At 43.7% G+C, this 16,391-nt stretch overlaps 1 protein-coding gene across 3 annotated transcripts in view; it reads left to right on the top strand.

Moving 5' to 3' along the window:
- The window catches only part of SUMF1 (sulfatase modifying factor 1), a 103,301-nt gene that overhangs the window by 32,790 nt on the left and 54,120 nt on the right, over window positions 1–16,391 (top strand). For all 3 annotated transcript variants that reach the window (XM_075998556.1, XM_012761154.2, XM_075998558.1), the window contains exons 4-7: window positions 4,331–4,413; window positions 6,683–6,805; window positions 7,912–8,026; window positions 13,593–13,706. In XM_075998556.1, coding sequence (XP_075854671.1) covers window positions 4,331–4,413; window positions 6,683–6,805; window positions 7,912–8,026; window positions 13,593–13,706 — 435 coding nt within the window. The remainder of the gene's footprint in view (window positions 1–4,330; window positions 4,414–6,682; window positions 6,806–7,911; window positions 8,027–13,592; window positions 13,707–16,391) is intronic.

Below are 16,391 nucleotides of genomic sequence, written 5' to 3'. Positions count from 1 at the left end.
CAACTTATACCCCAGACCGTTGCTATGGAGATGGTTGAGTAGAAATAGGTCATGTAAAAGTTCTTTTTCCCCTGGATATAGGGACTGCTGTAACTCTGGAAGTTGTCCCAGTTGAGCAGAAAACGTGTAGGTGGACAGCCACGTCCCCAAAACATTTATCTGTTTAGCACGAGGTTTATCATAGATGCCAAGCCACTCGTGTTGTTGTTTCTGCTGTGTAAACAACACACCTGAAGACTATTCCTGTTAAAGAAAAGAAATTAGGCTGGGCATGGTGGCTCATATCTGTAATCCCAGCACTTTGGGAGGCTGAGGGAAGGGGCATGGATTGCTTGAGGCCAGGAGTTGGAGACTGGCCTGGGCAACATAGCCAGACCTCTCCCTCATCTTCACCAAAAACTTTAAAAAAAATTAGCCGGGCATGGTGGTGCATACCTGTAGTGCCAGCTATTTGGGAGGCTGAGATGGGAGGATCACTTGCGCTCAGGAGTTCGAGGCTGCAGAGACCTGTGATCAGGCTGTTGCACTCCAGCGTGGGCAGCAGAGTGAGATTCTGTCTCCAAAAAAGAAAGAAAGAAAAGGATAGAAAAAGAAAATTAGAGCATTCATAATTTACAGTATAACTTTGATAAAATGGCTAATGTAAAAATTTATTTCATAAGTTTCTAAATGTAGTAGAATATCATTTATTTTCAAGACAGAATTGGTTCAAGAACAAGTTTTTTGTTTGTTTGTTTTAATGTTGGGTAAAAAACAGTGACATTTGGAAAAGAAAGGCATGCAGAGACTTTGGGATTTGCCATGAATTTGGCCAGAAAATATCTTGGCTTTCCCAGGGCAACTTGGCTAGGAAGAATGGGGCCCTACCTCTGGTTTCACCAGTCCCCAATTGTGTGTTGACTTTGATTACTTCCTAATTCATATGTCAGGTGGGTAAGTGGTTGCTGACTCTGCATCTGACCGTTACCGTGGTGACTTACAGTCTGCCTCACAGATGACAGGCTCGTAGTTTGGTTCCTTATGGGCACCGACACTTTGTCTAGTTTGAGGGGTTCAGGAATGTGGACCCCCCTTGCATTTGATTTACCCATCACACCCTCTCCCTGTCCTACCCTCATGGTGCTTCTTGCCCTAGGGAGCGGGTTGGTTTATGTGTAGATGGTTCTCACGTCATGACTGTGGTGGAAAATGAAAACTGCATAATCTTCAGACTTCTTTGGAAGTGACACATGCTCTAAGGCTTCCTTCACCTCTTATGGCCTGGGCACTTTTCTCAGCCTCTGTCAGTATTCTGAAAAGGATGAACTGGCAGTGGATGGGGCTCAGTGGCTATTATGTCTAGATATATGATAGTTGTATCTTTGCATACTTGCTTCAAGTCTTATTAATTTGGACTAAAAATCTGGGTTGTGGCCCGTGGTCAGGGACAGTTTTATCATGGTGTCCCCTGCCCCCACGCTCCAGCCAGAGCACCTTCTTTTTCTGTTACGCTGTGCACATTGACGTTGGTGATCATCATATAGCTCCATGACTAAGTGTTGTACGCTATTGGTCTGTTTTTGGTGGGTTGCTAGGGTAATGGGAAAGATTTCAGAAAAGAGAGATACTGGGAGAAATGAAAAGCAGATATCTAGAATGAGAGAGAGACAGGGAGAGAGAGAATATGGAATATGTGTGGTGGGGAGGAAATGGAATCAGAAACTGTAACTCTGTGTGTAAGGTGATACCTTGACCCACCAATTTTATTTTTATTTTATTTATTTAATTTTTGAGACAGAGTCTCACTTTGTTGCCCAGGCTACAATGAGTGCCCTGGCGTCAGCCTAGCTCACAGCAACCTCAGACTCCTGGGCTCAAGCGATCCTCCTGCCTCAGCCTCCCAAGTAGCTGGGACTACAGGCATGTGCCACCATGCCCAGCTAATTTTTTCTATATATATTAGTTGGCCAATTAATTTCTTTGTATTTATAGTAGAGACAGGGTCTCACTCTTGCTCAGGCTGGTGTTGAACTCCTGACCTCAAGCAATCCGCCCGCCTCGGCCTCCCAGAGTGCTAGGATTACAGGCATGAGCCACTGCACCTGGCCAACCCACCAATTTTAATTTGAGACACTTTTGCAGGACAGTGAGGAGGTAACTAGTTTCATACTTTGTACCCCCCTTACTTTTTGCTATTAAAGAATTATTATATGTAAAATAAATAATTTTAGAAGTATTAATATACCAACTATCTTAAGTCATACTCTATAGATTTCTTCTAGGAATTGGGCTTAGGGCCTGGTATATAGTGGGTAAATGTTTGTAACCAGATTGGATCGAGGGGAAAAGGAGAGGAAAAGAGTGTGGATGGAGAGGTCACTGGAGCAGCTGCCCAAGGGGCTTCTGTACTCTTAGGGAAGATCCCCTTTGAAGAAGGGGTGGGAAACCTTGGGGGGAGTAGGGGGTGGTTCTGCCACTAAGGCGTATGTTTGGCCGTCTCTACTAAAGCGGTACATGCAGATACCCCATGACCCAGCAGTTCCACTCCACGGTGTACAAGCAACAGAAACGCATATGTGTATTTGCCAAAGGCCACAGACTCTTTAAGAATATCCACAGAAGCAGCACTCTTCATAATAGCACCAAACTGGAAACTGCCCACGTGCCTGTAGTAAGAAGAATGGATAAACAAATAGTGGGGTTTTTAAATTTTTCTTTCTAAAAAAATTGCTAATGATAGAATATTTCAAAACACAAGAGGGTACAAGAAAAAAAGTCATTCTAGTATCTACCAGCCAGATTTAACAAAGGTTAACATATTGCCATATTTTGCTTTTTTTTTAGCATTTTTATTTTTAATTTAAGAACCAGGACCTTCTCGTGGTGGTGCTCAGTGTTGGAGTTCTGCGGTGCCACAAATGAAATAGAAGGAAACCATCCCTTTCTACTCTCCTGCTCTCTGTGAGACAAAACACCTTGCTGCATTGTTGTTAAAGGACATAATAGCTTTTTGGTTGAAATATTAAAAAATTGGCTTTTTAAATCGAATCGCGATGGAGATACTGTGAATGCCTTGATTGTGTTGATGTGAACGAAGAATGAGCAAGAATGGGGTTGGGTGTTTCCTGTGATTGCTGTAATATGCATTAGCAGGGACCCATCCTCCCTTCCCTTCCACTCAGCCAAGCCCATCGGGTGCAAATGATGGAGAGAAACAGCGTTGTGGGGATGAACTTGAGTCTGCTCTAATTTGTACCAGAAGAATCCTTTGCAAACTTCTGTTCTTTAGCTAGTATTAGCAACAGTGATGATTATTGTTGTTTTGTTTTATTTTGTTTTTTTTACAGACTAACTTCTATCTCATTGTATAATAATAATCATTATTAAATGATTATTTTTTGTGGCTGTCCTCATGACTGATTGTCATGGGGCCGCGGTGAAACTGGTTCCCTTCGCTGACTGCTTGCTAAGTCATTGGCCTTAGTTGCTAAAGGCGTAGTCATAAACCCTGCGTGTATGTTGTATTTCCTCCTTGTGGTAGCCCGAGCTTGTAGGTGCTGTTACTGTCCAATCTACAAATGAGAACACAGGCTTGGAGAGGTTGGATAAGTTGCCAAGGGTCACACCGTGAACGGCAGAGCCGTGATTCAAATCTCATTTTGCCTGGCTCCAAAGCCTATGTTGTTAACCAAACCATTCACTTAAAAGAGGACCACTTGCTGTTGCTATTTTAGGTAACAGAACCGTAAAGCAGGAGTTAAAGCCCTAGTAACTGTTCGCTGAGCGCTTTCCAGTTTTATCTGATTTGACCTCTGTATTCTTAGTTAGCAGGTGAATCTGCTCCGTGCCCTAGATGAGGACCCTGAAGGGACAAACAGGTAGTGAGCTTGCCCAGGGCTGGAAACTGAACCCGGATCTTTGGAAAACACGCCCCAGCTTTGTCTGCGTGCTCCAGCTTGATCTCTGACCACCTTGGTCAACCTTCCTCTCTGTGCTTCATTCCAAGGTTAACTTTGTTTCCCTACGTTTTAAATAGCAGCGCCACCTGTCTCACTTGTTAGAGATGCCAGAGGATTGGGTGGCAGTGCATCTTTTTAGAACCCTTGGAGCTACACACCATATAAATACGTATTTATTTGCTCACTGTGGTACTTTATGGTATGAAATAATGCCTTTTTTGGTTAAAGATTTGTATGTACATCTTTAGTTTTGATGTTTTAGTGAAGGTACCTGTTTGGTAACCCAAATGCAGTTGCAGGCAGCGAGTGAGATCTTTGCCGCACGTGCTGAGTCAGTAGTGTTTGCCTGGAGTCATCGTAGCTAACGTCGGCCTGTTCTGGGTTGCTTTGAGGTTGCAGCTGCGCCCTGGTGGTTACCTGTGAAAGGTGCTGACTGGAGACACCCAGAAGGGCCGGACTCCACTGTTCTACACAGGTGAGGCTGCTTGCCCTTTCCCCTGTTGACAAGTTTCATTCCCAGATTCCCTGTGCTCTTGGAAAAAGAACTCAGTGGCCATCTTCAGCTGTAAAACGGTGAGAATGACAAGCTCTAATTGATTGGCGTGAAAATGAAACGGCAGGAAATTATGGATGTAAAGACCTAAACACTGCGCCTCACTCCTAGAAGGCTCTTAATTTTAAATGGCTTCTTTCCTCCTCATTTGGCCTGTCAAAGAGTGGCCTTTTTTTTTTTTTTTGAGACAGAGTCTCACTCTGTTGCCCAGGCTAGAGTGAGTGCCGTGGCATCAGCCTCACTCACAGCAACCTCCAACTCCTAGGCTCAAGCGATCCTCCTGCCTCAGCCTCCCGAGTAGCTGGGACTACAGGCATGCGCCGCCATGCCTGGCTAATTTTTTCTATATATATTAGTTGTCCAATTAATTTCTTTCTATTTTTAGTAGAGACAGGGTCTTGCTCTTGCTAAGCTGGTTTCGAACTCCTGACCTTGAGCGATCCTCCCGCCTCAGCTCCCAGAGTGCTAGGATTATAGGCATGAGCCACCGCGCCCGCCCAAAGAGTTGCCTTGTACAGATTTTTCTCCCCCTTTGACAGGCCTATTTCAAATCTCCTGACATGTTTAATCTTTACAATCTGTCCGTCTATTCTCTCTTACAAGTGGGTAATTATGAGCATGAAGACATCTGTCCTAGTGGGTAAGTAGTTGTGCCCTGCCAGGGTGCCACTGTAGAAGCCCAGGCCTTTGGTATGGGGTTCGTGTGATCTTTAGTCCTGGACTGACATACATTGAAGCCACCACCTGACTGAGTGGCAAGTCGGTCAGCCGGTCTCCAGGGTGGCTAGGAAATAATTATCTCCAGCAAAAATAGAGCAGCACTTTAAACCCTGGAGATGGAGAAAAGTTGGGGTTAGGACTCAGTATCTCAATAGCCCAAGAAAACTGCTCTCCTAACCTAATTTTTCAGATGCAGTTTTTAAGTCTCTATTTTTCACAACATTCCTTGTTATTGCCCTTATTGCCAGGGAGTTAGGATGTACAGGAAGTTCAGGTTTAGCGAAATGGCCCCTTGACAAATGTCAGAAATCTTTCAAAGCCCAAGTTGGCAGCCTCTTCGCTGGAATCAGGCTTCGAGATACAAAGTCATCGGATTCTTGGGCACTTCAGGTAGACTAGACCTCTCAGCTCCCAATTCATATCTTCTTTCCTGAATTTAATGGTAGAGGAAAAGCTAAGTGAGGAAGGAAAACTCAAAACGGAATGTTATTTATTTGTTCAGTAAACCCCAACTGAGTCAATCTTCTGAAAAAAAGTCTGTCTCTTATTAGTGCTGGAAACAGTGACTGGCACATGGTGGGTGCTCGGTAGACGTGTGTTGAAAGGATAAATGAAAGTCCTGGTGTAATTACTATAGGGAAGCCACAGGTACATAAGGAATGGACTAGTAGTCCACTTTAAAAAAAATAAGCAGGGAATTAAATCATGAGTGTGTGTATCCCCTTGTTCTCAGTGTTCTTCCCAGCCTTGCCCACCCGTCTATATCATCAGGAAAAAGAAAGAGACTGGCTTGGGATCTGCTCGAGAGAGGCGAACATTGCTGGGCAAATATTGCTGTAGTGGGAAAGTAGAAAGACACAACGTTTAACGCCAAGTGTCACACGTTGGGTTGTCTGGAAACAGGCTTGTAGCATGTTTGTTAGGTACGTGCACATGTGGAAGGGAGCGGCTGGAAGCAGGACTGGGCAGAGGGAGAAGGCAGGACCACGGTGCAGGCCCAAGAAAGTTCCAGCCAGCGCAGGGGCCCCTGGAGTGTGTGTGAGCCGCAGTGAGCTGGAATGGCAGGACCTTCATGCCCCTGCTGTGTTCGGTCACGAGTGGCTCTGAGGTGGCTCTTGAAACCATGCCAAACCCCGAAGGAGCTGGAAGCTTCTGCTGACGGCACTGTAGCAGCTGGAGTGTCTCCATGTTGGCCATGCCAGCCAACAAAGCTCTGTCGGAATCAACCCTGCAAGGCGAAGAAAGGTTTCGGGTCTAGCTCCTAGGGGAACCGCAACCCGTTCGGGGGCCGTCAGCAACCCTTGGTGTGGAGGGTGACAAATGTGGCATGGCTGGGGCTCGAATTTGGGACCAGGACCACCTTGGCATTGCAGGTTGAACTGCTGAGGATGGTGGTGGGCACTTTGCTGAAGCCACCTCCTGCTTCCTGCTGCAGTGGGCGCCCTCTTCACTCTGCTCTCGCCCTCCCCAGGCCAGACCACCCGGTCCTCCACGTCTCCTGGAACGACGCGGTCGCCTACTGCGCGTGGGCAGGGAAGCGGCTGCCCACGGAGGCTGAGTGGGAGTACAGCTGTCGAGGAGGCCTGCAAAACAGGTACTTGGGGGGGTCTCATCTTGCCTCACCCTATGCTGACCTTTTTTTTTCCAAAACTCTGTTGAACTCGATTTGGTTAGAAAGCTCATTGAAAACAACAGTTCTTTTTCTTACTTGTTTTTCTTCATCTCCAGGAATTTACTTAGGAGACAGTGGAGAATGAAAGGGTCGCTAACCCTTTATAGCCCCAAAGGCAAGTGTCTGGCTGAGTGGGCTCCCTGCAGTCCCAAAGCAAGTTCTAGCAATTCAAGCTACCCTTGTGTTACATGTTACTCCTTAGAACTTCTTGGCAGGCTGCCTTGCTTTCAGCATTTTCTTATTTCAGGCGCCTCCTGAAGCAGTGGTATTTCTCTGCTTCTAGAGCCATGAGGCAGAACACTCAAGCTCGGTTCACATCTTCTAGGAAAGGCTCCCTAAAATAGCCGAGGCTTTATAAAAAAGTGTGGTGTGATGGTGCCTGATCACGCTACCATATAAGTCCAAAATGATGTCTGCTTTCCCGGCTCTCCATAAGTCCTTCTTTTAGTTCTGTGATTTATTTCAGGCCTCCTGAGTACTTGGGAGAGACTGAGGTTGTTGTGAACTCAACACGAGCTGCTATAAGGAAAGTTTTCTAAAAATCCCAATGAAAACCTTGACTTTATATATATATATTTGAGACAGAGTCTCGCTTTGTTGCCCAGGCTAGAGTGAGTGCCGTGGTGTCAGCCTAGCTCACAGCAACCTCCAACTCCTGGGCTCAAGCGATCCTCCTGCCTCAGCCTCCCGAGTAGCTGGGACTACAGGCATGTGCCACCATGCCTGGCTAATTTTTTCTATATATATTAGTGGGCCAATTAATTTCTTTCTGTTTATAGTAAAGACGGGGTCTCACTCTTGCTCAGGCTGGTTTCGAACTCCTGACCTCAAGCAATCCGCCCGCCTTGGCCTCCCAGAGTGCTAGGATGACAGGCGTGAGCCCCCGCGCCCGGCCTTGACTTTATATGTTTTAAAAGGCTCACTCAGAACAAGTGAGCAATGTCCTTTCATTCATCGCGTCCCTTCTGTTGACTTGAATCCAAAGCCTGTGCCTGTTTGACAGGCTGGTGCTGTGTCTCTTCCGACAGACTTTTCCCCTGGGGCAACAAACTGCAGCCGAAAGGCCAACATTATGCCAACATTTGGCAGGGCGAGTTTCCGGTGACCAACACTGGCGAGGACGGCTTCCGAGGAACTGCGCCCGTGAGTAGTGACGCTTGTGCAGAACTGCAGTGGCCGCAGACGACTCAGGCCTGGTAGAAATGGGGTGGGAGGCATTGCTCACTCTGACTCACACGTCGTCCCCTTCCTGTGTCCATCGACTGTCCCACGTGGCAAAAACAAACGCAGTTTTCTTTCTGACTTTATAATACTTACTGTAGGAAATTTGGAAAAACAAGAATGTAAAGGAGAAAGCTAAACTGACCTGGAATTCTACCGCTCAGAGATAACCACTGTTATCATTTCGGTGCCTTTCTTCCCATTTGTTCTCTGTGTTGATGGCTAGTAATGGCCAGGAGTGACCGAGGGCTTCAAGTGTGCCAGGCACAGTGCTAAGGCCTTTGCATGAATTTCTCACTTACTGTCCATTCGACTCTGTAAGGCAGGTGCTATTATATCCCATTTTCCAGGCTAGCATTCTGAGGCACAGAGAGGTTAACTAACTTTCCCAACATTACACAGCTGGAAAGCGGCACAGCTGGGATTTGAACCAGGTCGGTTTGTTTCCAGAGCCCGTGCTCTTAACTATCGTATTTGCCAGCATATGTGTGTCTGGTGTATATGTATTATATTTTTCCCGTAATGGCATTTGGATCCCACTGGATACAGTGTTTAAAATTGTACTGTTTTCCCCTGTTTGATATCAGGAACATTTTGTCATTAACAGTATGTCACAAATGCATTGTCTTTCAGCAGCTGGATAACCTGTCGCATGAATAAACCCTAATTTATTTACCTCTGATAGTTGCAAATTTAGATTAATTCTGGGTTGTTTGCTAAACGTACAGCAATGAACATCTTGTACATAAATATTAAGCTGTATCTCTGATGATCTTTATAAAGATAGATTCTCAGCAGTGAAAATTAATGAGTCAGAGTTTGGTAAGAGTTCCAGATACTTGGTCAGATTGTTCTATAGAATGCCTGTGGCATGTTTTTCTTTGTGGGTATTTGAGAGATCCTTTCTCACTTTTCTCGGCATGATCCTATACTAATGAAGCTATGTTAAAAACTGTCTTAGTCCTTTTGTGCTGCTGTTACAAAATACCACACCACTGGGTAATTCATAAACAACAGAAATTTATTTCTAACAGTTCTGGGGGTTGGGAAGTCCAAGACCAAGGTGCCAGCAGGATTAGCGTTTGCCGTGTCCTCCAGAGGGGACTAACGCCTGTCCTCACGTGGCGGAAGGCAGAGGGGCAAGAGAGCCCTCCCTTTAACCTTTTCGTAAGGGTGCTAATTCTGTTCCTGAGGGTAGCGCCCTCGTGACTTAATCACCCCTGAAAGACTACACCTCTTAATGCTGTTGCATTGGAGATTACGTTTCAACATGACTTTTGGAGGATACACCGTCATTCAAACCACAGCAAAAACATTTTTTTCTTAGAAAGGAAAGAAATCTTGCTGTGAAGAAATAGCCTGTTGCTGGGTTTGTTGTTACGGAGAATCATTTTCTTCCAATAATCCTTGAAAGAGTTGTCATTTAAAAAATAGTTGTCTTTTTGTTGCAGGCAAAAAGTAGTTCTTCCAAAATTTATTTATAAATGTAACACAAATATGTTATTTGGAACATGACCAAATGATTCCAGAATTTCAACTGAAAAACTAAGCGAATGAGAGAGAAAGACCAAGAAATTGTTGGAAAAGATGAAGAGTAGGGAGGCACCTGATTTACCAGAAATTAAAATTATTTTGAGGTATAGTACATGAAGCATTGTAGTTTTAGGGGCAGAATTGATATAATAAATTGCATGAGACTATTTAGCCCTTAAGTATGAGTGCGTATGTGCATGTGTGTAAAATTCCATATATGTGAGTTAAAGATGATAAACTAGCATGAACTCACCACGGGAAGTGGATGCATTCTTCAGTAGAGGGAAAAGACTAATCAAACTATCGAGTATCTGGTTCCTCTGAAGTTTCTTTTAGGGTAGCTGTGCTCTTGCAGGCGCACAGTTTTATTTGGTAAAGTGGCTGATGAGAGATCTTGGGGAGTAAATGATCTCAACCTTTTCTCAAACTTTAAATGAGTAAGAGGCCCGGCTTGCTGGTGTGGATCTCGGCATGCAATAGGGTGTCCAGTGGGCCACTCTTGGTCAGCAGTAGTGGCACTGCAGCATGAACAGAATATCAGTTAAGCTGCTTGTGGATGTTCATCAGCCCCCAGGGAAGATCTTGGTTGTCACACACAGCAGGACGGTGGCCATTAAACACAGGATCTATTGAGGAGTATGTAACAGCTCACCTGCAGATGCCACTAACCATGACAATGGGTGCCACTGGAATGCTGGGCCCATACCTGGCCTTCTCTGGCAGTGGACACACGAGAGAGACTGGCAGGAGAAGGGCCTCAGCAGCCTGGACCCCCCTCCCAGATGCCAGTCTGTGACAAGCCAGGCAGCCACAGTAAAGCTTGGAGCCCAGGGTGTGGGCCTAGGTGGAGCTGTAGATGCAGGTCTTAGTTGTCATGGTAGCAAATATTCGAATGAGGGCTTTGAAGGCCAAAGTGGAGGAGGGTCCTTTGATCAGCAGTTGGACAGGATCAGTTGGTGATCCTGGAGATGGTAATCTCCATTCTAAAGGGACGGGATGGGATGATGGCCTCCATTGCCCTCATTTGGACAAGCCTGTTGTAACTGTATCTCATGAACCAACAAATGATACAAGTGTCTGTCACTTTTAGTAAAAGGCCATGACAAGGTTGTCACGGGCATTTATGCATAGTTGACTGTGTTTGCTGCTACAAAATTTCCATCTCTACTTAATTGCATGAGCTGCTAAGAAAATAGAGCCATTTACTCTTCTCGAATCAGTGTACTTTTTCAGAATACATAAAATTCAGTATGAAATAAGGACACTCTACAGATGTTTAGAGTTGGAACATTTGACTGGGAGTTCAGCAGATGTCTGCAGAACTTACCTGAGCAAGTTGCCATGGAAGTTACTAAGACAGAATTAGAACAGTTGCCAGGAGCCCTGCAGGAACCAATTTGAGAAACAGGATGAGTGGAGAAAGCCAGCCAGCCAAAGAGGTGACTTCCTCCTGTATTTGGAATGGGACTTAATGAGAGAGACCTCTATCTTTAAATTGAAACTGCTTGCACATAGAATTTTCTTGAGTCCACCTGAGCTGCTCTGTTGTGTCCTTGTGCTCTGGTCAATTGAGAGCAGGACTGTAACATTCATGATGTGATTGGACTGCTGGGAAATAGCTCCTTCACCTGATATTTCATGTATTTTATTGTTTCAGATCTGCCTTTATACCAAGCAAACTATTTTGACCACAGTGAGCTTGAAGAATTGAATTTGTACTTTGTTAGGCTACTGTCACAACAATTATTTGTTCTGGTTTTAATGCATATCAGCTCATTGACCTGAAAATAAGTGTGCCAGAAGTATTTCTCATGTACATGCCTCTGCTTTTGAGGTTCCCGAATGGAAGCTTTGGCTGGTGTGATTAGTTTAACAAGGAACAGTTAAAATTTTAATTTTCCTTAGTGGCATACTCATATACGATAATTTTGAGTGTGGTGACCTCCACATTTTACTTCATTTAAACATCAGCTTATTTAAAGTAATTTTCAAAAACTGAAACCTTTGAGGAGGAACTATTATTTTTCTCAGTTTATGAATTAACAGCACCCAAATATGTTAAATTGCTTACCTAACGTTAGCTAGGACCTCAGGCAACCTGATTTGAGAGCACCACTGCCTGTGCCTTCTATAGCCTGAATAATTCCTCCTTCCTCTGGGATGTTTATTTCATCTCTTAATTGCTCTTGCTCCCCTGACTCCTTCCTTTTTGTCCCTGAAACAACTGAATTTCTTTTTTTCCTTCCTACTCCTGCAGCTTTATTCCACTCTCACCCTACTCATCCTGTTCTGCCTTTTAGAATTGTATTTTTATTAGTAGTTTTTGATATATTCTGCTTTTCTCCCTTCATTAAACTCGAGGCATAATTTGTCACTGAATCCCCTCTTGCCTTTAGTCACTATGCACGGAATTACTGAATGAACCAGTGAATAAGCGCTGCGGTGTCTGTAATGAATGCTGATTATGGAAGCTGGGTGGGAAAACTTTTCAGCGTTCCAACTCAGCCAGATTAAGAGCCTTTCAGAATAGCTTCCTAACTCTGATCGAAACGCTCTGAGCCGACTGAGCCTCGGATGCTTCTGCGTTCGTGTACATGCAAAACCATCTGAAGCCACATAGAAATGAGTTTTAGTGTATCCATTCCTTCAGTCCTACTTCGTTAGTATGGAAAAAGCATGAATTTACAAAAAGATTAAAAACTCCAAGGATAACTTGATTTTTTTCTTTTTTCATTTAAAAAAATGAAACTTCTGTTTTTGTTTGAGAATTTCCATTAAAGAAAGGTTGGGAAGAATTTTAAGTCACTAAGCTAGCAAAGTTGTTCTTCACTTACTATTGTCTAGGTAAGTTTTTTTTCTTGCCTCCACACCGCCCCCCCCTCCCTTTTTATAAAAACTCTATGCTCTGGTTCTGTGCCTGTGCCAATATCCTGGGGCAGACTGTCTGGCCGGCCTTGGAAATGTGGCTTAATTCCTTGCTGAAGAACATGGACAGTTCACCTGACACTCTCAGATTCCAGAGACTGCAGACCCTCTATTACTAATACACTTGATAAGTAATTCACGTCTTCTCTATAAAAACAAATACTGTCAGTGTTTTGAGGATGATGACGGAGGCTGAAGGCTCAGATGGTGAGTTGGAGGGAGCTGGTGGACAGGGCACAGCTGCCTTGGGGTCTCTCAGTGCTGAAAGACATCGTGTGGCCAGCAGAGCTAAGTCTGGATGACAGCACTCATATTGGGTCCAATGTGATGCTCTTTTTAATGATTTTGAAAGTCTGAATTTCATCTCTTCTCCCACCCACCCCTGCCCCATACCCACTGTCCAATGCAAACTTGATTTATGGTCAACATTGGTCACTCCATTAGGAATAATTTTGCAGGCTTCATACCATTTCATATTAACTCTCCTTAGGTTTCTAAATTCTCCTTGAGAGCTCAAAGCTAAAAAAATGCCTCTTTGTTTTTACATTGGACAAACTGTATTTTGAATATTGGAATGAAGGCCAGGCGTGGTGGGGTCACACCTATAATCCTAGTACTCTGAGAGGCCGAGGTGGGAGGATCACCCAAGGTCAGTAGTTTGAGACCAGCCTGAGCAAGAGTGAGACCCCGTCTCTACTAAAAATAGAAGGAAATTAATTGGCCAACTAAAAATATAGAGAAAAAATTAGCGGAGCATGGTGGCACACGCCTGTAGTCCCAGCTACTCGGGAGGCTGAGACAGAAGGATCACTTTAGCCTAGGAGTTAGAGGTTGCTGTGAGCTAGGCTGATGCCACGGCACTCTAGCCCGGGCAACAGAGTGAGACTCTGTCTAAAAAAAAAAAAAGAATATTGGAATGAAAATTGAAGTTCATATTCTAAAGTGAAAGCTGTTGATGCATTTCTGTGCCAAGGAGATTTTCTAAACAAGGTGAATAGTTTGGCAGCATTTTTCTCTACTTCATTTTTAGGTTGATGCCTTTCCTCCCAATGGTTACGGCTTGTACAACATAGTGGGTAACGCATGGGAGTGGACTTCAGACTGGTGGACGGTTCATCATTCTGCCGAAGAAACGCTTAACCCTGTGAGTATCACCTCAGGGCAGGTACCCTAAGACCCGCCCTCCGGGCAGTCTGCAGCAAGAATTTCCTGTGTTTCTGAGGGGTGTTTACATATTCTTGCCATTGATCTTGGAATTTCCGCAAAGGGACGTTAAGCATCTGTCTCTCTGATTTCAAACTTAGAGCATTTCGTTAAATTGTCTATGAGCATTTTATGTTCTGCTGTATTGTCATGGTGATAACTATTTGAGGGGATCTGCCCGTAACTTTAGAAATTGTATTTAATTCCATACATTTGATCATAGTGTGGATATACAAATAACTATGCAAAATTCGTTAATGTGTTATTATTACCTGTGAAGATCTGCTGGATGGGTATGTATCATGCAGCCCCTTTCCTGAGTTTTGGTGGGTTGAAATTTTGATTCAGTACATCATCTGGAGAAACCAAGAAGGGGTACTTTCCGGCTAAGTGTCGAATCAGGAAGTTGAGTCATTTAGTGATTAATTCCTGAACCTCTTAGTATGTGAGGCCAGTGTATCATATACCTTGGGAACAGAAGACAACTGTGTTTGTCTAAGTTTTACTGTTCTGGTATGTGAAAAATGTTGAGTGCAAATAATATACTACCCTGCCTCTAAAACCAAACTCTCCCAGTGGAATATACAAAAATTGAGATGCTACATGGGCATGTGTGTGCAAAGTGGTTCCTTTAAAAAAGAGCATCTCTGAATATTTTGTTGTGTGAACAGATTGGGGGGAAAATATCATGAAAAATCCCATCTCCAGCAAAGCAGTCATTCATAATTCAGTTCCAAGGATGTATATTTATACCCAAACTAGCTAGACTGAGAACTTGATAATGCTTAATTTTAGACCTTAACCTTTTGAAAAAGCACAAAGGATAATGATAAAGAAAATTAATTATTCACTATCTTCTCAGTATAGGGTTAAACAGAGTATTTGAAGAAATAATAATCAGATTGTGCTTCAGGCCATTTTTCAGAATATGGGAATACATTTTTGTTTGCTATGCTTAATTTTTCTTCGCGTTTCTGCGCATGAATGATCTAGAGACAGAGATCCACTTTTCTGAGTGCAGATGAAAAAGCTGAGTTCTTCAGAAACTGTCACCCTCTTCATGTTTCCTTTCGTTCTCTAGCAGGGCTGGTGGGGGTGTAGTGGTCAATGACAACCTCTCTCTAAAATGAGAATAGGATTGTAAAATCCTAGGTGGGTTCGTGCTTGGGAGATGCAAAGTGTGACTTGGCATTTGCTGTCAGAATCAGAAATAGAATTTTTCCCTCCTGGATAAAAGCATCTGCCTGTGTGAGAGGGGGAGCACAAGGCTCCACAATTCTGGCAAGTTGTGAATGTATCTCTCTGACCATCTGGTGTCGAGCTGAGTGCTTGTTAGCTTTCAGTTTTATAACTATTTGTGTTTCTTCTAAGGATTTACGGAAAAATTCAAATTTTTTCTTTTCACCAATCCTGGGCTCTATCCTGGATGGTGCTCTTGCTCTAATGAAGTTGTTTGCGTTTTAGGCTTTTCTTTGCTACAGTGGCCTCGTTTGCTTCCTAAGTTGACTGGGATAGAATTTCACAAGTTTTGAACGAAACCCCAAATCCTTCGAAAACTCTCACTCCATCGTTCAGATCTTTGCAACTTTTCTTCATGGCCAGCACATTGCTGATGGACAAGCCAGTGTCGTCCCTCATCTGGGTTACTGCATCAGCCCCCCGGTTAGACTCCTTGCTTTTATTCTCTTTGCTATGTTGCAACTAGAATGATCTTTATAGAGAACAAATCTAATGGTGTAACTCCCCTGTTTAAAATCCTTAAATGGCTTCTTGTTGTCCCAAGAATAAGGTTTAGATTCTTTTGTTTTTTGAAACTGGGTCTTACTCTGTCACCCAGGCTGGAGTGCAGTGGTGCAATCAGAGCTCACTGTAGCCTCAAATTTGTAGGCTCAAATAATCCTCTGCCTCAGCCTCCTTGAGTAGCTGGGACTACAGGTGTGCACCACCGTGCCTGGCTAATTTTTTTTAAAAATTATTTTTGTAGAGATGGTGGTCTGCTGTGTTGCCCAGGCTGGTCTTGAACTCCTTGCCTAAAGCAGTCCTCCTGGCTTGGTCTCCCTGAGTGCTGGGGTTCCATGTGTGTACCCCTATACCCGGCTCCAAATTCTTGAACATGACTTCTGAAAGCTAAAACAGTTTAGCCCGTGCTGATCTCTCTAGCCACACCTTTATCTTCTTTTTTAAACATTTAATTATGAAATGCTATAAAAATTAAGAGGAGTATAGAAAACAGTATAATATATAACTGTGTGCCTACCACATAGATTTAACGTGTGTTAATGGTTTACTATATTTACCTCTCTTTTAGCCAAAGAAAAAGAACAAAGACTATTCTTTCATCAGCATTTGGTATTGTCAGTGTTTTCCATTTAAGCCACTCTGGTCAGTGTGTAGTGCTGTTTCACTGTGATTTTTAGTCATCATTTGTTAAAGGTTGTATCCGACAACTCTAATATCTGGCCACCATGTTAATCTGCTTCTGTTGTTCTTGGTTTTTGGTCACATCTTTTTCTTTTTCACATTCCTGGTTAGTTTTGATTGAGTACCAGACATTGTGTGTGAGAAACTGTAGAGGTTATTTGATATCTAGATAGTGTGATGTTTCTCTGGAGAGGATTTACCTTTG

The sequence above is a fragment of the Microcebus murinus genome, chromosome 28, assembly GCF_040939455.1.
Source record: "Microcebus murinus isolate Inina chromosome 28, M.murinus_Inina_mat1.0, whole genome shotgun sequence".
Lineage (NCBI taxonomy): Eukaryota > Metazoa > Chordata > Mammalia > Primates > Cheirogaleidae > Microcebus > Microcebus murinus.
Note: the sequence above shows the minus strand (reverse complement) of the source record. Positions and strands in the feature narration are given on the sequence as shown.